We start from the raw sequence: 15,443 nt of genomic DNA on the forward strand, positions 1-15,443 counted from the left end.
CTAACTTATAAGTATTGTTGGTGTTTTACTTAAAACCATGGTATTTAGTTAACCCAGCAAGACACTTTTGAGTTATCTTAGTGAAGTGAGGTAGTGAGGTTTTAATTGTATTCGATTATATGTTTTTGAGTAAACATTGCCCATTACATCTTCATTTTTGAGTAACCAGTCATAAATCGCTAGTCGTGTCTGACGTCATCAACATCATCAATGTCTTCGGAAAAACCAAGATGGCTACTATTAGGCGAATATGACAGATCTTCATGCAAAACGACCTACAGCCGACACCAGTCATGGCTTCTATACAATATACCAAAGATAAGTGAAAAATGTATGACACCTTAAATGACACCTTGAGATAATTTGAGAGACAATAATCTGAACTCCTAAAATTAATATTAAAAATAATCATGAAGGAAGATCTGACATAAGTTCTTCCACATCTTAGGGGCCAAATCTACAAAGTTGTCACACTCAAGTGTGACTCTGGAGCAGCCAGCAAACCTTGATGAAGGCATCTGATTGGTCGCCAACGAACATGTTAATCAGCCAATTCAAATTTGCTCTGCAGAGCATATTCAAAGTTGCTAACAGATTTGTCTGGGTTAGATGGGTTCACCCAGGCTACCATGGATATATAGCAGTTTAAAGAGGTGTTGAGACACACATACATTTTGTACAGAACAGGCTTGAGAAAGACTAAAGGAGTAACCACCATAAGGATGTCATGTAAAGTTTGAGAAACATTTTGTTCTGGTGGGAGTGGCTGAGGTTGGGGATGGGGAAGGGAGAACCAGAAAAAAAAAAAACACATTTATGTAATTTATGAATAAATTAGCATGTATCTGCAATCCATTCATTCAAAATAAAAAATCCATTTATATATAATGTTTCTTTTCAAACACAGATTACATTCTTCAGCTTTTAGGAATGTGGAAATGGGAACACTAGTGGTTTGTTCCACACAGCAGAATTGAAGTAACTGTTTAAGCCTGGTCTCTTTCTCATCCACAGACTCAACCTGAAACACTCTATCAATGAGTAACACATAGGGAACACACTGCACACAAGAGAGGTAGAGATAACCAAGGATAAGAGACCAGTGTTCTGGGATCCTACCTGTCACCCACAGGTGTGATCACACAGGGTGCACAATTTAACACCGACAAACTCAACATGGTGAGACTGTCTTTATTTGTTGTCGCGTGGGGATGGAAGCCATTAGCATCAAGACCTCCTGTCTAGTCCCTCTGGTCATTCTTCCCATTCTCTCTCTGGCCAGAGTGACCACATTTGACCAGTGTAACCAGTTCTTTCTGAATGGATTGAGCCCCACTGTCCTGACGGATCCCAGCAACAGCGATCGCTACCAGCAGATATGCCAGTGCCTCCTCGACCAGAACGGGAGTCCACAGTACTTCTACGCCACCCTGTATGACACTCAGAACAAGATACCCATCTATTCAGCGTATAATCTCAGCCACATCAATTTGAACAGGGAGGATCGCTGGTATGTTGAGCCACAGGTTAGTGTAATTGTCTCTCTCTCTCTCTCTGTGGTTGTGGTTTATGGGTTTTTATGTGGTTTATTTCACTGTTGAAGATGTAAATAAAGGAAAATAAGGCACATAAATAAATACATAAATAGTAATTAAAGAAATCCTACATCCCAAATAAGCAATCTTGATATACAGTATCCACATTCAAACATTTCCAGACCTGTGACCTCACTATCCTCCCCCTTGATTCCTGATAGATTGACGGTGGCCAGTTTGAGTGCATGGGAGGGCAAAACCAGATCCCCATAGCCAACCGTGGGCAGAAGCAGGCTCTGAACAGAGACTATGATGGCTCTGGCTATGACAAAGGCCACCTGTTCCCGGTGTTCCACACGTCCACCAAAGACGCCATGCTGGCAACCTCCACCCTGACCAACGCCGCCCCACAGGACCCCACCTTTAACAGGGGCAGGTGGAGGGTCCACGAGGAAGAGCTGGTGGAGCTGGCTAAGGACTGCCTTCGAGCCTTCACAGTCACTGGAGTCGTGCCTGGGAACAGCCACATCGGGGATGGAGTGAGGGTGGCCAAGCACTACTGGAGCGCCCTCTGCTGTCTGAAAAAGGAAGGGCATCTCTCTCGAGCGTTCATAGGACCCGATAATAACGGGCAGGTTCAGGGATTAAGTGTGAAGGACTTGGAAACACGGCTGAGTGGATCAGACCATTTCAACACTGTATTTACTGTGTTCAGGGGTGGATGTTGACCATTGCAAGATCAAAGCTTTGTCTTGACTTTAGATTCATGTTGTATTTACAATAAATAAGAAATATTGTTTTGTTGTCCAGTTTTTATGTTTCTTATTTCTAAAATGGATAGTTCCATTCCTTGGTTATGATTGGCCAATTTATGTCACTGTAAAACCCAGTGCAATGTTGACCGCCTTTCATTCTACCTGACTGCGCCACCAATTGATACAAGATTTAGAGCTGCTGTATCTCTGGGCTGCTTGGCAACCATTCTGATAGAGAACCTATATTTCTATCAGAAAGACTCAGGGAAGTATAATGAAAGTTAACACATGTTTTAATCCATCAAAGGATACACAAAATACATAGGCAACAATAAGATAGTCTTTGGCGTAGGCCTCGTCCTAGGTCAATGAATGTGCAGACCCTTGCAGATCCTGCCGGAATGCAACGGCAGATGGCGGAGCCTACCCCCAAAGAATAAGAAATAAAGATACCCACCAGAAATGTTTAGATGGTCATCCTCTCTGAAATAGAGCATAACAATATTAAACAGTGCATGTTGTAACCCGAGGAGATGAATCAGAGAAAGCAAGAAAGAGTATCCGATGACCTGAATAAATATACTATTAATGAGATAACTCATGATTTGATAATAATTCAACCACCTGTAACTCAAAGATTTAAGATTGATTTGGTGCTATAGAAGGGAGTCAAGCTTGCAGATGTCGTTAACTAACATGTAAATTTAAATGCAAATCAGGTTTCTCAGTATAGGATACTTGCATATGTATACAAGGAATTTGGTCTCTGCAATTATCCCACCCGTGAATTAGTGACCACAGAGCAAACAGTGAACACACACTAACCCAAAGCGGTGAACTGCTTTGCTACAGCGGCACTCAGGGAACATTGAGGGGTCAGGTGCCTTGCTCAAGGGCGTTTCAGCCGCTCCTACGGGTCGGGGATCAAACCGGCAACCCTCAGGTTGCAAGCCCAAAGCCCTAACCAGTAGGCCACAATTGCCTCCCAAATGACATGCAGGGCAATGAGCTTGCAGTTGCAGATGCTCAGGGTCAGAGCAGGGGAATGGAGCCTGCAGTTGCAGATGCTCAGGGTCAGAGCAGGGGAATAAAGCCTGCAGTTGCAGATGCTCAGGGTCAGAGCAGGGGAATGGAGCCTGCAGTTGCAGATGCTCAGGGTCAGAGCAGGGGAATAGAGCCTGCAGTTGCAGATGCTCAGGGTCAGAGCAGGGGAATAGAGCCTGCAGTTGCAGATGCAGGGTCAGAATAGAGCCTGCAGTTGTAGATGCTCAGGGTCAGAGCAGGGGAATAGAGCCTGCAGTTGCAGATGCTCAGGTACAGTGCTGCAGGATTCAGCTCGCAGTTGCAGATTCTTGAGGTCAGTGCAGCGGGACAGAGGTTGCAGATGCTCGGGGCAGTGAAGCAGGAATAGAGCTTGCCGTTGCAAAGGCTCAGGGTTAGAGCAGAAGAAATAGAGCTTGCAGTTGCAGAAGCTCATGACACATGATTCGATGCATGGTGGCCCGAGTTGGCCTTATTCGAGCAGCGGTACTAATGAGACAACCCACAAGCACCCAGACCCAGTGCACAAGGTGCCAGCTGCAGAAATGCCACCAAGCCAAAGCCCTGGAACAAACGAAGCGAAGAAAAGATGAATAAAGTAAGATTAAATTTAGATAATAACCACCACCAGACATTTGCAAGAGAAAGTACATGATTACAAGACAGATAAATCTGATTTAGGGACGACCCCTATTAAAAGGTGATGACCGTTTCTGTGAGCAAGCCGCATCCTGCAACAGAATGAAGCTAAAGCAGACCCAAGTCAAGGTGAAATGAGGGAGGCCATGCTTTTGCACCTTGCTCTTAGAAAATCCCCCAAAATAAGATGAGCAGCATAGGTAACGTTAGCTAAACAAGACAAGAAAACATGAATATTAGACATTGACCATGGGTAATAGTTTTTACATTACATTATATTACATTATATTACATTTGGCTGACGCTTTTTTAACCAAAGCGACTAACAACATGGTAAACAGTAAGTTTTAGAACAATTCTCACAATTTTAGGACAGTTTAAAAAACATTAGAGTACAGTAAGAATAAGTCGCCGGTGAGTGCTGTTTTTAACAGTTACTTGTCAGTTTAAAACGGCTGGTGAGTGCTAGGATCAGTAAGACTTGTTGTAAGTGTTGCTATGAGAGTAGATGTTCTCTAAAGAGCTGGGTCTTCAGGAGTTTTTTGAAAGTGGAGAAGGATGTCCCTGCCCTTGTAGGAACTGGCAGTGTGTTCCACCAACGAGGAACAACAGATGAGAAAAAGTTTGATTGGCTTGAGCGTGCGGTGGTAGAGCTAGGCGTCGTTCGTCAGAGGAGCGCAGCGGTCTGGAGGTAGTGTAAGTCTGTATGAGGGCATTCAAGTAGGTGGGAGCAGAACCGGAGACTTCTTTAGAATAGGGATCGAGGAATAAGAACAGTTCATGGAGATGAGTGCTCTCTCTCTTGTAAAGATGAGCATAACCAGCATTGGTAATGCAGAGGTCGATTCGAAGTGCAGGAGCTTGCATAAGTTCGGAGCTTGCATAAGCTCAGTTCTTGCGATTCAAGAATGTGGTGCAAATGTGGTGCAAGCACCCGTGGATTTGTGCTGATTTGACGAACAATGCGAACGATGCGATTCGAGACGACTGCAGAGTCGTCAATGATGAGCCTATATGTCGATGTCGATTGAGAAGTGTTGTGCTTACTAAGAAGTGAAATGGATGGGCATGAAATGTTGTGACTAAACGTGCCATGGTTTGAGCTTGCAGAAGCTGACCAGGGGCAGCGGTGCATATCTGACTATTATGTATGAATATGCTACTTAACTCTGTGCCTAAGTGCCGGCGGTGCGAAGTGACTGAAATCAGAATGGCTTGGCACAATCGAGATGAGGCTTTAGCTGAGCCTTTGAACCACCACCAGACCTTTGCAAAGAAGCTTACCTTAGATTCTTGACAGCGCTACTTGAGCGTCCAGAATGACTCGATCCTGAGGTCTTATATATAAAATTCGTAAGCAGACGAGGACCATCTCCAGAGCGACTTGATTGAGGAAGCGGGTAATCCTAGTGCAGCTGCTGTTGAGGCAGTACCAATACTAAACGAACAACCAGTATAGGCCTATTGTAGAGGCCACATCTCCCAGCCATGGCAGTTGAATGAATTGTGAACCATTCTTTAGGCCTAGGCATAGACAATCAGCAGGTAGAAGAAGGGATGCATTAGTAACATCAGGTTAGTAAATGAGACCAGAACCTTGTGAATGTAAATAAGGGAAGACCTCCCGTGAATCCCATATGCAGAAGGACTACCATTGAGGCAAAGCACCTGGTTGAACTCATTAAACACAGAGCTGCTGAAAGAATGCTTGCAGAGCTCAGGACCAGGGTTAACTAACCGGAAGCAGACCTAAGGGCACAACATAACTTGAAACAAGACAAAATACAAATCAACAGATACATAGCTGGAGTACACTGGCACTTATGGATGGTCGCTGAGGATGATTTAGCATATAACTTAAATAAACAAGACAAGAGATAGAAGAGTAATCCTCATCATGCTGACTGAGTGAAATAAGATTAAATATTAAACAATGCACTGCTCCTGAGCAAAGAGTAAATGGATGTTTAGTATATGTGAACCAGCACCACAGTCCCCGTAAAGAAGTAGATAGTTAGAGCGAATTGGTGATGTAGCCAAATAATTGATAATTGAGAATTGATAATCAATTGATTTGATCATATGACGATTGAGAAATATGTGATTGAGATCCAGGGACATATGGATATTCAAAAGTGAATTGCAAGATCTAAAGATTTAACAATGCGAGTTCACTATGCTGCTGCTCCTACTGTGGTGGGATAAAGACATGAAGAGTACAGGGTTAGATATAGCTTACTTACCTCGTTATCCAAGTTGACACCACGTCACCTGGATGAAGTAAGATTAAATATGAACCAAAGCATTGTCCCTCAATGAATGTTTTGGCTATAGCCTACGAGAACCAGCCCCGCATCCATGCGTGAAGTAGATAGTTACAGTGAGTTAGGGGACTAGTACTCCACTGCCGACAGATGCATACCCTTAACTTAGAGAGTGAGGCATTTACATTAAACAAAGAGGAGCTGTTCCTGAAATTAAAAGATTAAGATGTTAATGTAGGCCTAATGAAAAACTGGGAAGTAATGTCATCCCTGTGCTTGCAGCTGCCATTAATGGGGGATTACGAATGACGACAAGCACAGTGCATTGTGCTTGGAAAAAAGGTGAATGACTGGGTGCAGTAATTGGCCTGAAGACTTTGTGCTTGCTAGAGGTGTTGCTCTTTCGGCAGAGAAAGAGTTTGTGGAAAGCTCTAGTAGGCTACTAGCAGAGGTGGAAAGTAACGAAATACATTTACTCACGTTATTGTATTGAGTAGTTTTTGTGTGTATTTTGTATTTTTTAAGTAGTTTATAAAATCGGTATTTTAAATTTTACTTGATTACATTTTGAGTGAAGTATTGTACTTCGCTACATCAAAAATCCCATCCGTTACTTGAGTAAAAAAAAAAAAAGTTAAGACTGACGAAAATGGAAAGGGAGAGAAACAAAATCGCGCCCTAAACCACTAGCCTAGTGATAATGATCAGCGTGTAGCCTACAACAGGACATGAACACATATAAAAAATCCAAACATAAGAGTTTTATGTATTAAAGTGGAATGACACAGGAAAAAAGTATTCGTGCCTACTGAAATTTCTTCAATACTTTGTGGAAAAGCCTTTGTTTGTAAAGACAGCTTCAAGACATTTCCTAGGCCTATATGACAAAACTTATTAGTGATTTTGGCCCATTGTTCTAAACAGATTCCAGGGGTCCCTCTTCTGATCTTTAGTTACTTCCAGAACTATTTAATTGAATTGGCTGCCTTCAAGTCTTTCTGGAGCTTTGTCCGAGTGGTTCTTGGCTCTTGGACTATCCTTCTGACTCCCTGGTCAGAAATTTTGAGAGGAGATCCTGTGCATGGCCGGTTGATGATGCAGTGATGTTTCTTCCACTTGCAGATAATGGCTCCCATGCTGCTTACTGGAAGATTCTGATGTTTTGAAATGCAACTGTAACCAGTTTCATTGATATGTTTTGCAACAATAAGGTTGCAAAGGTCTTGGGAGAGCTTTTTGCTTTTATCCATCATGAAATGTTTCTTGTGTGACACCTTGGTAATGAAAAACCTAGCCCATTAATATGTAGGCTACTAACCAAGCTTATATTCATTTGCACAGATAGAAAGGATAACTACTCTCTATACAGATTCCAGCTCGTTCCTTCCCTTTCCTTGCCTTAGTGCTTTTTCTTAGCGTGTTCAATACTTTCCCCCTTTGTTATTCCACTTCATTACATGACTACTTATGGAGTTGTTTGGATTTTTTATGTGTGGATTACCTGAGTTATTACTAATGCCTGGTGAAAATGTTGTGCCCCCTGTATTCCACTTTTCACGGGCCCTCTCCTCCATTGGGGCCCTATACTTCCCACTTTCCCCCAGTATGGCGCCCTTTAATCTGCTGAACCTTCTGCTCGTTTCCAAATATAAAAAACTCTCTGCAACTCAATATTGGCCTGCCTGCCTCAGCTGCCTGTGAGGGGCTTTTCAGTTGTGCTGGATTACTGTTCACTGCAAAGCGACCCAAGGATGAGTGCAACTAACTTTGAAAATCAACTACTGCTCAAACTTAAAGGAGAACTCCGGTGATTTTTCACATAGATCTCCATTTCTCAACGTCCTTTTCAGGCAAGTACCTCCACTCTGCGGCCATATTGCAACACTTTTTGGGCACTTATCGTGCATCTATTTCAGCAGAAATGCGTGTGCGTAAGGCTTCACGACACCAATCTTGCTCCAGCAGCGAGATCACAACAGATGATTGGCACGATGTCTTCACAGCACACCACATGATTGGCTCAATGTATTTTACAACACACCACATGATTGGCTCAATGTCACATGTCGACGTTTTGCCGCGGAAGGGTTGTGATATGTGTAGACATATGATGTGTAGACAACTGCCATATTGGCGTTTGGCCCCATACATTACTATAACCCCATACATTACTATGGAGGATTTTTTGAGTGCTGTATCTCCTCATTAGAAAGTCTTTGGTAAAACTGGTTGTTCTGGAACCCACAAAAAAAAAAAAAAAAAAGTAACTAAGTAACTTTTACTTAAAGTACATTTTAAATTAACTACTTTTTACTTTTACTTGAGTACATTTTCAGATCGGTATTTTAACTTGTACTTGAGTAATACTTCATCAAGATATTGGTACTTTTACTTGAGTACAATACTTTCATACTTTTTCCACCTCTGGCTACTACAGTAGTCCCTACAGCCTGAGGACCTGCAAGGAGGAATGGAGTGGTTAGAGAGGAGACATACAGAATAGCATGCATACAGAATTTTCGAAAGGACCTGGCACGCAGGCAAATAAACAGCCATGAAACATTTACATTGCCGTTAGTTAAATCAACAATGTATGGGCCTACATATTATGTAGACGCATTTAACCATGACAGTAACAGACAATGACACGATAATGATCAGCCAGACATGAGAATGAAAATGGATTAATCATGGCCTTCAGGTGCATCGGAAATATTATGGATTAATGACGATAGTATAGCCCTGCAGACAATAGCCTACCAACAGGCCTACCATAAATCTCTGCAAACTAACATCCCGTCTCCTGAACTGCAGTCATAACAGACCAGTGCACTGCAGACAACAAGGAAAGTAGCCACTTTTGTCCCTGTTGGCCTTCAATAGGCTACACAACAGTAGCCTAACCAGCGAGCCAATTTGCCTAGGATGTGGACCTAGCAAAGCTGTATTGCCGATTGAGCATTTATTCAGATATCTTGATATCAGGCATAATTGTCATGTACATGCAAGCCATTTCTGTCCACTAGTTAACTAGTGAGCCATTTCTGTGTGAACTAGTTAACTAGTGACAGCCAAAATGCTAACTAGTTAACTAGTAAGGCCCAAATTCTCTCTAGTTAACGAGTTCATATGTTTCATATCTTACTACTTAACTAGTAATGCTCAGCATGTTCACTAGTTAACTAGTGGACACTGAAATGTGCACTAGTTAACTAGCTTAAAGACTTCTATATTTTACTAGTCAACTAGTAAGGTACAAAAATGTTTACTAGCTGACTACTGAATGTCAAATTCACACTTGATAACTTCTATGTAATTTGGCCAGCCGCTTGAGCATTTATTCTGATATCTTGATATCAGGCCAACATGCAAGCCATTTTTGTCAACTACTTAACTAGTGAGCCATGTTTGTGCACATTAGCTAACTAGCGACAGCATAAATGCCCACTAGTTAACTCGTGAACACATATTAGCTTCACTAGTTAACTAGTAAAGGCCAAAATGCATACCAGTCAGCTAGTTGAAGGCTTTTGGGTCTACTAGTGACAGCCAAAAATGTGCACATGTTTACTAGTGAAGGCAAAACTCCTCACTAGTTAACTAGTTGGAGTAGGTCAATGACACTAGTTAACTAGTGAACCATAAATGGCTTACTAGCTAGCTAGGTGATGGCAGCAGGCTCACTAGTTAACTAGTTGATGCATCCTTTGTCCAAACTAGTTAACTAGTGAGGTCATAAATGTATACTAGTAAACTAGTTGAAGCTTAAATTCACACTAGTCAGCTAGTAGCGCAGAATTAAAATTAGGAGGCGGAGAACTCTGGAAATTGAGGCTTTCTATTGGCTCCCTATGTTCAAACAGAACATGACAACCAATCACAGCGCAGAATTTCACAAAATCCCACCCACAACATTTGCATGTGGCACACAAGTTAACATGCTGGCCAAAGGAACTTTAACTAGTAAACTAGTGGCTCCAATGTCACACTTACATGTAAACTAGTGAAGGCAGAACTGCCCACTAGTTAACTAGTGAGGTCTAAAAAGTGTCACTAGTTTACTAGTGTGCACCAAAACACCCACTAGTGAACTAGTGATGGCAATTTCCATTTGACTAGTTAACTAGTGAGGTGCAAAAAGTGTCACTTGTTTACTAGTGTGCTCCAAAACGCCCACTAGTTAACTAGTGAAGGCCATTTCAGCCCCACTAGTTAACTAGTGAGATGCCAAAATGGTCACTTGTTAACATGTAAAGCCAAAATACCCACTAGTTTACTAGTGAGGGTGTTGTGGGCCTTACTAGTTAACAAGTGGCATGCATATTGTGTTCACTAGTTAACTAGTTACACCTAAAAAGAAAAACAAGCTGACCATTTTTGTCCACTAGTTACTAGTGGACAAATATGGTCAGCATGTTAACATGTAAAGGCCAAAATACCCAATTTTGGCCTTTACTTGTTAACAAGTGACCATTTTGGCATCTCACTAAGTTAACTAGTGGGCATTTGGGGCACACTAGTAAACTAGTGACACTTTTTGCACCTCACTAGTTAACTAGTCAAATGGAAATTGCCATCACTAGTTCACTAGTGGGTGTTTTGGTGCACACTAGTGACACTTTTTAGACCTCACTAGTTAACTAGTGGGCATTTGTGTCTTCACTAGTTAACTAGTGAGCAGTTCTGCCTTCACTAGTTTACATGTAAGTGTCACACTGAAGCCACTAGTTTATTAGCTCGAGTAACTTTGGCCAGCATGTTAACTTGTGTGCCACATGCAAATGTTGTGGGTGGGATTTTGTGAAATTCTGCACTGTGATTGGTTGTCATGTTCTATTTGGACATAGGGAGCCAATAGAAAGCCTCAATTTCCAGAATTCTCCACCTCCTAATTTGAATTCTGCACCACTAGTTGACTAGTGTGAATTTTGTCTTGAACTAGTTTACTAGTATACATTTATGACCTCACTAGTTAACTAGTTTGGACAAATGATGCATCAACTAGTTAACTAGTGAGCCTACTGCCATCACCTAGTAAACATGTGCACATTTTTGCCTGTCACTAGTTAACTAGTGAGACCCAAAAGCCTTCAACTAGCTGACTGGTATGCATTTTGGCCTTTACTAGTTAACTAGACATTTCTGGCTCTCACTAGTTAACTAGTGAAGCTAAAATGTGTTCACTAGTTAACTAGTGAGCCTTTTGGCTCCCACTAGTTAAGTAGTGTGCATATTTTGGCCCTCACTAGTTAACTAGTTCACACAAACATGTCTCACTAGTTAACTAGTTGACAAAAATGGCTTACATGTACATGACAATTATGCCTGATATCAAGATAGAATAAATGCTCAATCGGCTTGCCATAAGGCAAACCATCGCGAGTGTTTCGATAGGCCTACAGTAACTGGAATAACAGGTTTAAGAGGGTTCTGTGTGTTTATGGTGACAGTGTAGCCTAATAAGTCTGACGTTTTCCGTCAGAAGGTTTAGCGACCAATGCATTGTTAGCGATACGAACGTAACATCATTAAGCAACTAGGATCTTAACGAGACTAGGGTAAAAAAGAGAAACCTTCAAAAGCCGTGAAACTTGTTTCTTTCCGTTGATAAGACCAAGCGGACAACCCGAACAAGTGGCAACAATTTGGCCTACCTACTGTCCGACGTTTACGAGATAGCCTATATCCTCCTACATTAATGGAACCCCGAGACTTTGGTGATGCATCCAAAACAGTTGAAAACGAGCGTAAGGTAAGATCTGTGACTGCATCACAAGTTAAAGTTTTGGCGAAGTGAATGACTAGCTACCTATACATGGATACTGAACATCGAAAATCGGCACCTGAAAGCAACATGTAGGTGCAGTCATGTCATTATAAAGACTGATGCAGACAGGTGATTAGACGGAAGTAATGAATGATGAGTGACCAATTAAGTCTTCCTGACAGAACTAACGCTTACGCTTCCATTTATTGGTGGAAAATGACTATCTATGAAAAAATCATTACAGTTTTTGTTGATCTTCAAGGTGATTTTATTAGATCTCCAAAGGGAGAAATGTGTTTCGGATAAACGGTAGAGGCTTCCACAACCACAATACAACTGATATCACAGGGCATAGGCTAGTAGGCTACACGTGAAGCATGTGCTCCACTTCGCGTTGTGCCTAACAACACCCCTTCTGTTCTAAAATCACTGGAATCAATCTACGGCATTTTGGGGCTTATTGCTTTAAATGTTTTGACCATATCTTGTGAAATGCTTCCTCATTGCAGGCACCCAGTGACTAAACATGCTTTAATAATTAATAGGAACAAGGAACACGATAATGTAATCAGCTCACATCCACTGACCTTCACTGCATGTGACCACAAGGCTGAAATAAGCTCTTACTGTACATCCTCTTTCTTACTCAGTTTGTTTACAGCAGATTGTTTGTGTTACAATAGCTGAGAATTGTAGGAATATTTTTGACGACTCAAGACAAAAGTCTACATTCAATTCTTAGGGGCTCACACTCTGTAAATCTTGTCTGTGTACATGTACATGTAGATGTGTCTGTGTTTACATTTGGACATTTCTATCCAACGGTAGGTTGTTCTCACTCCTTTGACTGTGTTTAACTGTAACTTACTCCCCTTTTGTATTACATGTTTTGCAATTGCAACATGGCATGCTGTAAGATGATTTTCTTTGTAATATTTGGTTTAATTTGAATTGTGCCAGTGAACCAGTCATGCAGTGCAATTACCTTCGATACAGATCTCAGAAACATGAGAGTTCTCATTCAGACTGTGCAACTCTGGAGGTAACAAGCTCCTCCATCTATAAATAACTTACTGTCCTTCACTGATGAATCCTCGTTGGGTGATTCAAATCAATGCATAAACAAACTTCCATTTGGCTATCGATTACATCTATAATTATTAACTGAAATGGGTACTTAAAGGGGAGATCACAAAAAACATCTGTTCTGTTCCAGAGACTACTGCACTTTATAGTTATCATCTGAGCAGCCTGGTATGTTCATATGTTTTACATGTTTCAAATGTCTTTCTTCTGTTAAAAATGTATCAATTATATTTACAAATTTAGATTTTTGTGATATGTATCATAATGACAATATAACATTGCTATACATAATAAAATGTGAAAATAACAATCAGATTGCAGATCAGATGACAGAGGAAGCTACATAGAGATGTATTACTCATTGATGACATAGGTGGTTTCTGCTTTTGCAATTGTGAATGCAGCCTTTGCCTGAAGTCTGCAAATAAATTACTTTTTTTCAAAGGAGGTTGATCATGTTTTAATTTCACAGAGAGAACATCAAGGATATTAACAGTAAATAGTTGCTGAACACTTCTTTAGCTTTCACTTCTTTAGCTTTCAACTTTTCACTTGGTTCAAATGTCCTATTTTTCATAGTTATGTTTTTTTTTTACTGGTGAAAAACAAATCATTCATTAGCATAATGTTTTTGTGTAGTGTTTTTAGCATACCTGACTTTATTTTATTCTGAGTATACCTGACTGTACAATCAATATAGATATAGCAATTATGCTATGAAGCATTTTATGTAGTATTGATTTTATGCCATGTCATTTAATAACCTTCTATGGATTCCCCTTCAATTAATTGTGGTGGCCTCCATTAGTGTGAATCATTAGCAGATGTTGTGTATTTTTTGTATCAAATGTTTGCTGTATATAAAAAAAAGTCAAAATTTTCATGTCAAAGTATCTGCATTGGTTTTGAACGTTTCACCTGGAAACCCTCTAGGATCAGATTTCTCTGAATGCACACACGTCTTTAAATGAATCTCTCTCTCTCTCTCTCTCTCTCTCTCTCTCTCTCTCTCTCAAAGATGAAGACCTTTTTGGCCCTGTGTCTCATCACCACACTGGTTGTGATTGTCAGTGCGGAGCTCCATGATGACCACCATGACAACTACACCATTGTTGTGATGCTAGAAAAGAAAGTCAATCCACTGCCTTGCATGAAGAACCTTGATAATAACGCTTACAACAAATTCAATAAAAAACACATTCTTGATTCTAATTTCGATATTGCTGACAATATAGAATGGAGCAAGTACCTGGATGAAAAAGGACTCTGTGGGAGAGTCCCTGTCCAGTCTTTTTTCCAAAGAAATGATGAAGAAAAAGTCAAGTACATCTGCAAGGGCCAAGGTTTTGTCTATAAAGATAACCTCTGTGTTAGTCAGGTAACCTTTACAGTTTTTCATGTCACAAGCGACGCTACGCCGTGTAGGGTGACTGAGGTTGTACCAAAAGAGCAAAAGGTCATGCTGGCCTGTGATACCATTGAAAATGTTGAGTGTCTACCTGTTCACTATGAGAAATACAATGGCCAGGATCATGGACCCCATAAATGCCAGCAAATGTGTCGTGTTATTAACCTTCCCTGATTTTGGCTCCTACCAACATCTTTTTTTACCTCTGATAACAACAATAAATTCAGTGTGTCATAGCTTTGTATCTCCAGCTTATACCATGGCAGGCTGTAAACAGATAATCATGAGTGGGGTATTCTCCTAAATCTGCAGGGGTTATGTGTTATAAATTATCTAAATAAAAATAAAATAGCAATGTATTGGTAAAAAAAATGTCCTAAAAATTAAATTGTCCTAAAATTGTTGAGAATTGTCATGTCGCTTTGGCTAAAAATGTGTCAGCCAAATGTATAATGTAATGTAAATTGTGGCTATAGAATCAAACATCCAGGTTGCATACATCATACAATTTCTATGCATTGTTCATGCTGTGTGTGTAGTCATGGCTTTAACAATATTATGTTTTTATTACATTTTATGTTTGTTATAACATGGCTTAACTGGTTCATGTTTTGCTTCATCTGACTATTTCTACAAAGATTCCACAACTAAACAATGGCAATTAGTGCCTACCAGAGATCAATAAAGCAAATACAATCTGAGGATGTGTACTTGTTAAACATACAGGGCAGATCATTTCAATGTCTTAGAGGCGGCAGATAAGACATCAAAGCTGAGTGTTTCATAGAGCTCAAATCACTATTACAATCAGCACCATCAGCATATTACAGCTGTTTCTCAGATCCACCACGAGAACATGGCCAGTTGTGTTCAGACTCATATCAAGATAAGGGATGGCACACAAGTGTTTCTGCAAGCTTCTACTTTATGCAAAGATAAGTTGTGTTA

General features: G+C 40.7%; 1 protein-coding gene and 1 long non-coding RNA gene across 2 annotated transcripts; both read left to right on the top strand.

The window, feature by feature from the left end:
* The first annotated feature begins 1,158 nt into the window (after positions 1-1,158).
* On the top strand, positions 1,159-2,263 carry wu:fd46g04 (endonuclease domain-containing 1 protein). Its single transcript, XM_048235769.1, has 2 exons — positions 1,159-1,526; positions 1,757-2,263. Exons 1-2 carry the CDS (start codon positions 1,212-1,214, stop codon positions 2,261-2,263), a joined length of 822 nt encoding a protein of 273 aa, XP_048091726.1. The 5' UTR covers positions 1,159-1,211.
* Positions 2,264-11,679: 9,416 nt separating this feature from the next.
* On the top strand, positions 11,680-15,196 carry LOC125289255. Its single transcript, XR_007192601.1, has 2 exons — positions 11,680-11,986; positions 14,106-15,196. It is a non-coding gene; the product is annotated as an uncharacterized LOC125289255 (long non-coding RNA).
* Positions 15,197-15,443: the final 247 nt, after the last annotated feature.

This window comes from Alosa alosa, chromosome 24 (genome assembly GCF_017589495.1).
Source record: "Alosa alosa isolate M-15738 ecotype Scorff River chromosome 24, AALO_Geno_1.1, whole genome shotgun sequence".
NCBI classification, from domain to species: Eukaryota; Metazoa; Chordata; class Actinopteri; order Clupeiformes; family Clupeidae; genus Alosa; species Alosa alosa.

Excerpts from the sequence above, each read along its gene's own strand:
- wu:fd46g04 (XM_048235769.1), top strand. The coding sequence starts at position 1,212 with ATGGAAGCCATTAGCATCAAGACCTCCTGTCTAGTCCCTCTGGTCATT. Across the intron at positions 1,527-1,756 it reads GCTGGTATGTTGAGCCACAG|ATTGACGGTGGCCAGTTTGA; the intron begins GTTAGTGTAATT and ends GATTCCTGATAG.